General features: G+C 40.9%; 1 protein-coding gene across 1 annotated transcript; it reads left to right on the top strand.

Annotated features, from left to right (window-relative positions):
* The first annotated feature begins 4,112 nt into the window (after nucleotides 1-4,112).
* LOC110278583 (uncharacterized) lies at nucleotides 4,113-5,774 on the top strand. The gene is made up of 2 exons (XM_021136829.1): nucleotides 4,113-4,695; nucleotides 5,452-5,774. The coding sequence occupies exons 1-2, from the start codon at nucleotides 4,113-4,115 to the stop codon at nucleotides 5,772-5,774; spliced, it is 906 nt and encodes a 301-aa protein (XP_020992488.1).
* Nucleotides 5,775-6,565: the final 791 nt, after the last annotated feature.

Raw genomic sequence — 6,565 nt, 5'->3', positions numbered from 1 at the left:
AAAGTGCTTAGGGGCCACGGCCAAGACTCATAAAGTAGCTGTGTTCAAGAATCAACATACTTAACTAGGAGAATCAATAACACTATCTAAACTATGAGTTTCTATGGATGCCAATCATTCTAAACTTCAAAGGATAGAGTGAGATGCCAAAATTGTTCAGATACAAAAAGCTACAAGTCCCGCTCATCTAATTAGAACTAAGCTTCATTGATTTTTTGAGATTTATAGTATATTCTCTTCTTTTTATCCTATTTGATTTTCAGTTGCTTGAGGACAAACAACAATTTAAGTTTGGTGTTGTGATGAGCGGATAATTTATACACTTTTTGGCATTGTTTTTAGGTAGTTTTTAGTAGGATCTAGCTACTTTTAGGGATGTTTTTATTAATTTTTATGCAAAATTCACATTTCTGGACTTTACTACAAGTTTGTGTATTTTTCTGTGATTTCAGGTATTTTTTGGCTAAAATTGAGGGACCTGAGCAAAAATCTGATAGAAGGCTGACAAAGAACTATTGATGCTGTTGGATTCTGACCTTCCTGCACTCGAAATAAATTTTCTGGAGCTACAGAACTCCAAATGGCGCGCTCTCAATCGCGTTGGAAAGTAGACATCCAGGACTTTCCAGCAATATATAATAGTCCATACTTTATTCGAGTTTAGACAACGCAAACTGGCGTTCAACGCTAGTTCCATGCTGCATTCTGGAGTAAAGCTAAAGTTCAGCCCAAGAACACACCAAAGTGGGCCCCGAAAGTGGATTTTTGACTAAGACTTATTTCTGTAAACCCTAGTAATTAGTCTAGTATAAATAGGACATTTTACTATTGTATTAAACATCTTTGGTCTCAGTTTTATTCTATTGTTCATCTTAGAAGACTATTGATCACGTTTTGGGGGCTGGCCATTCGGCCATACCTGGACCTCTATCACTTATGTATTTTCAACGGTGGAGTTTCTACACACCATAGATTAAGGTGTGGAGCTCTACTGTACCTCGAGTATTAATGCAATTACTACTATTTTCTATTCAATTTAGCTTATTCTTATTCTAAGATATTCGCTGCACTTCAACATGATGAATGTGATGATCCGTGACACTCATCATCATTCTCACCTAAGAACGCGTGACTGACAACCACTTCTGTTATACCTTAGATCAAGCGTGTATCTCTTGGATTCCTTAATCAGAATCTTTGTGGTATAAGCTAGAATTGTTGGCAGCCATTCTTGAGAATCTGGAAAGTCTAAACCTTGTCTGTGGTATTCCGAGTAGGATTCAGGGATTGAATGACTGTGATGAGCTTCAAACTTGCGATTGTTGGGCGTAGTGACAGACGCGAAAGAATCACTGGATTATATTTCGACATGATCGAGAACCGACAGATGATTAGCCATGCTGTGACAGAGCATTTGGACCATTTTCACTGAGAGGATGGGAAGTAGCCATTGACAATGGTGATGCCCTACATACAGCTTGCCACGGAAAGGAGTAAGAATGATTGGATGAAAGCAGTAGGAAAGCAGAGATTCAGAAGGAACACATCATCTTCATGCACTTATTTTCGAAAACCATTATTACCATTTGAATCCGCCTAACTGAGATTTCCAAGATGACCATAGCTTGCTTCATACCAACAATCTCCGTGGGATCGACCCTTACTCACGTAAGGTATTACTTGGATGACCCAGTGCACTTGCTGGTTAGTTGTGCGAAGTTGTGACAAAGTCTGATTCAAGTTTGAGAGCTCCAAGTCCATTGGTGCCATTGTTGATGATCACAATTTACGCGCACCAGTAAGGGTACAGCAGCAGCACGAAATGACGGCGACAAATAGTCATGGATTTTAGGACGTAGCAAACCAGAGCAGAGATAGGACTGAAGGAGAAGTAGTCGAACTCGTGAACGGTGATAGCACGATAGAGTTGCAGATAGTGGAGATGTGAAGAAATACAAAGCAGAAGGCAATGATAAACTACTATTTTATGGTTTATCTTGTACTCAATTGAGTGGTTTTTATCAGATTCTTCTCACATTCATCCATGTAATTAGCATGTTATACATTTACCTTCCTGATCTAATACTATGATTAAAAACTTGCTTCTTAAGCCCTTAAATTGTTAGATTATAATCCCTCTCTATACCATTCAATGCCGTGATCTGTGTGTTCAGTGTTGCAGGCCTTATAGAGCAAGAATGGCTTGGAGAACGGAAAGGAAGCTTGCAAAAATAGAAGGAACACAAAGAAACAATGAAGCTCACCAGCGAGACGTGACGCGCACGCATGGCCTACGCGTGCGCGTGATATAGAGCACTCCACAGCGACGCGCACGCACAGTTGACGCGCGCGCGTGATTAGCACACAGGAGGAGCGAAGCGTACGCGTGACAAGAAAAATCGCCAAACGACGCGCACGCGTGACTGACGCGACATACAATAGTTACAGAAAATCGCTGGGGGCGATTTCGGGCCAGTTTTAGACCCAGTTTTTGACCAGAAACATAGACTAGAGCGTGGGAACTGCAGAGACTCAAGACACATTCTCATTCTACATAGTTTTAGTTTAGTTTGGAATCTAGAGAGAATTCTACTCCTTCCTCTAGGTTTTCTTCACATTCATAGTTTTAGAGTTTTAGTGCTTTGCTTGGGATATTGAGAAGATTCATTACCTCCATTGGAGCTTCCTCATTCTAGTTTGTCTCTCTATTCCTTTACTCTTTTATTGCCCATTGACTCTGTTTAGATAAGTATGTTCATGATTTTGGGATTTATTAATGCAAAGAACCATTTTTACTTTTAATTGATTTTTAGTTATTAATTATCATGTCTTTCTTTTATTCCTCTCTTAATTCTGTGAAAGTTATATTCATGATAATGGAGTAGTTTTCTAACTTGATTGGGAGTTGATTAAAAGAAAAACCTTGAGTTGGAATACTCAAGTGTTAATATTAATTGGAAGTTGTTGACTAATTCTCCTGTCTTCGACTCTAACCCTTTCTTAGGAAAGGATTAGGACGTAAGCGATAAGATTAGTTTTAGAGTTACTTGACTTTCCCTTATCATATGAGAGATAACTACGTAGGATAACAACCCTTTTATTATCACACTTGGAAAAGTTTAACAGGGATAGAACTTCCATTTAATCTTCTCCCGGTCAAGGCTTTTATTTGAATTATATAAATTCTCAATCATTTATTTCTCTGTTTCTCAAACTCCAAAATTTCTTGGGAAACCTCTGATTAATAAAGTAGCACTCTTTCTACAACTCGTTGGAAGCGACCTGGGATTTATACTCCTAGTATTTTATTTCTAACTTTTGTGACAACCCCTTCTAAATTGATAACCGGATTTTAGTCGGTTGAGAACTGTACTTGCAACGCTGTTTTCTCTATAAATTCTTAATCGGCCAATTTTCGCCACGTCAATTTTTGGCGCCATTGCCGGGGAGTTGCAACAGTATGCTAATTTATTGGTTGGAATTTATTTATTTGTATTTCTTATATTTTATTACCATGAGCTGTATGTTTTTCTCATTGAATGACGTGTTCACTACCTGATCCGAGCCTACCCGTATTTGACCCTGAAATTGAAAGAACTATCTCACGTATAAGGCAGGCTCGGCGTCGGTTAGTCCTTTCTGAGGACAAATCTGAAATGTCATTTAAGGTAGAAACAAGCTCCTTTCCTACTGATTTAGTTGATTTATGCGCAGAGAACATGGTAGCTCCTAGGAGGATTACTCTCCAGGAAGTAGGAGCTCTGGATTTTACACTACCACATTTCCAAGCGCGTCATCCAAATCTGGGTGCAGATATTGAACTGAAGACTGCACTAATCAATCTGCTGCCGAAATTTCATGGCTTACCTGCTCAAAAGTCTCTCAAGCACCTCAGGGATTTTCAGACAGTCTGTTCTACTGTCAAGTGTAATGGTGCAACTGAGACTTCTATCCTGCTAGCAGCCTTCCCATTTTCTCTTGAAGGAAAGGCGAGGGAGTGGTACTACACTTAACATGAAGCAGTTGTTACTAACTGGGACACGCTTAGGAGGGAATTCTTGGAAAAATACTTTCCCGCGAAAGTTATTGATAGACTAAGGAGAGAAATTTCAATGATTATCCAAGGCGAATCTGAGACTCTTTATGAGTATTGGAAGCACTTCAACAATCTCCTAAACGCATGCCCCCACCACATGATTGACAAGTTGGTGTTGATCAGCTACTTCACACAAGGCATGAAGCCTCAAGACAAGACTACATTAGATGGTGCAAGCAATGGTTCTCTGAAAAAGTATAAGACCACAGAAGAAGCATGGCAACTGATAGCCGACTTGGTCGAGTCTGCTCGGAATCACAAGCACAACAGGAACAACCACCCCAAGGCTGTGGCAGAGGTTTCCTCTAGCAGTGAGAATAATGCTCTCACACAATCAATATGTGAGATGACCAACCTACTGAAGCAGATATATTTGGGTCAGCAACAATCTCAGCCACCCTCACCACAACATAGTCAACAACTGGTTTCTCAAAGAGTATGTGGAATATGCACTGATTATAGTCATTACACTGATGAGTGTCCACAGCTCCAACATGAGAATAACACCGTGGCAGCTACTCACAATTTCTATGACCGCCCGAATCAAGGATACTACCAACAAGGCGGCAACTATAACCAAGGTGGGAACTTCAACCAAGGTTGGAGGGACAACTATAACAGAGGAGGCAGAGACAGCCAAAAAAATCAGAGGTGGAATAATAATAACAACCAGCAGAACCAGTATCAGCAGAATCCTACCTATCAATAGCAGAACCAGAACCAGGCTTACAGAGCACCTCACCTAAGGCAGTCCCAAGTGTCTCAGCAGACCCCTCATATCACTTACCCATCTTCCTCTTCCAATGACGAGTTACTACACTCTATTGATCAGAGACAGAAGACCATGAAGAACAACCTTGCAAGAAAGCCCAGAAAGCAAATGGAACTAGACCCAAAAATGGTAGAAATCTTCAAAAAGGTTGAGATAACTGTCCCCCTTTTTTATGTTATTTAGCAAGTACCTAAATATGCGAAGTTTCTAAAGGATCTGTGCATACATAAGGATAGGATTAATGAATTAGAAACTATTCCTTTAGGTAGTTCTATATCTGCATTGATGGGGGATATACCTGAAAAATGTAGTGATCCAGGTCCATGCATGGTTAACTGTACCATTGGGGATGTAATATTTTCTGAATGCATGTATGATCTAGGAGCGTGTGTGAGTATTATGCCCTTGTCAGTATGTAATGCTTTGAGGCTCCCTCCCTTAAAAAGGTCGGCAGCTCGTTTTGTGTTAGCAGATAAAAGCATTATTAAAGTGGTTAGAATTGCTGAGGACGTGCTGGTGAGCATTAAGGGGCTCACATTTTCCATTGACTTCTATATCTTGGAAATGCCCCAAAATGACTCAGGGAAACCGTCATCCATCCTGCTCGGAAGACCATTGCTGAAGACCTCCAAGTTCAAGTCGGATGCATTCTCAGGAACCTATTCTTTTGAGATAGACGGCCGAGCAGTGAGCTTCAATCTGAATGAGGCTATGAAGCATCCGCCGGAAGGCCATTCCATCTTCCAGTGCGACATCATTGATGAGACCATAGCTGTAGTTCACCAAGAAGAAGTAGAAGAGGCGCACATGGAGCAAGGTCCAAGTGTGGGGAACCCTTCTGAACACAATGAGGACATTATACCATCGCCACTGGCTCTAGACGATCCAGTGCCCAGTCAGGAGTAGAAATTGCAATTAAAACCCCTTCCACCCCACCTCAAGTATGCTTACCTTGAGGATAATCAGAAGCTCCCAATTATCATTGCAAGGGAACTCACAGCCCAACAAGAGGAGCAGTTGCTTAGTGTGTTAAGAAGACACAAGAAAGCAATTGGGTAGAGCTTGGCGGATATAGTAGGCATCAACCCTCAAGTTTGTGAGCACAGAATATTTTTAGAAGAGGGAGCAAGGCCTGTTCGTCAACTCCAAAGAAGACTAAATCCCACCATTTTGGAGGTTGTCAAGAAGGAAGTGACCAGACTATTGGAAGCAGATATCATCTACCCCATCTCAGATAGCGAATGGGTCAGTCCAGTGCAAGTGGTGCCCAAGAAGTCTGGAGTCACAACAGTAAAGAATGAGCAAGGAGAGCTCATAGTAACTAGAGTGCAGAATTCCTGGAGGGTGTGCATTGACTACAGGCGCCTCAACCAGGCCACTCGTAAGGATCACTATCCCCTGCCATTCATTGATCAAATGCTAGATCGCTTGTCAGGTAAATCGCATTACTGCTTTTTAGATGGTTACACAGGCTATTTTCAGATTCATATAGCTCCTGAAGATCAGGAAAAGACTACTTTTACATGTCCCTTTGGAACTTATGCTTACAAGAGAATGCCTTTTGGCTTATGCAATGCACCAGCTACTTTCCAAAGGTGCATAATGAGTCTTTTCTCCCATCTCATTGAGAATTGTATGGAAGTTTTTATGGATGATTTTAGCGTATACGGTGATTCCTTTAGCCTTTGCTTGGATAG

This window comes from Arachis duranensis, chromosome 3 (genome assembly GCF_000817695.3).
Source record: "Arachis duranensis cultivar V14167 chromosome 3, aradu.V14167.gnm2.J7QH, whole genome shotgun sequence".
NCBI lineage: Eukaryota > Viridiplantae > Streptophyta > Magnoliopsida > Fabales > Fabaceae > Arachis > Arachis duranensis.
The sequence above is the reverse complement of the archived record's forward strand: the minus strand, read 5'-3'. Positions and strand labels throughout refer to the sequence as shown.

Excerpts from the sequence above, each read along its gene's own strand:
- LOC110278583 (XM_021136829.1), top strand. The coding sequence starts at position 4,113 with ATGATTATCCAAGGCGAATCTGAGACTCTTTATGAGTATTGGAAGCAC. Across the intron at positions 4,696-5,451 it reads AGGTGGGAACTTCAACCAAG|GGAAACCGTCATCCATCCTG; the intron begins GTTGGAGGGACA and ends AAAATGACTCAG.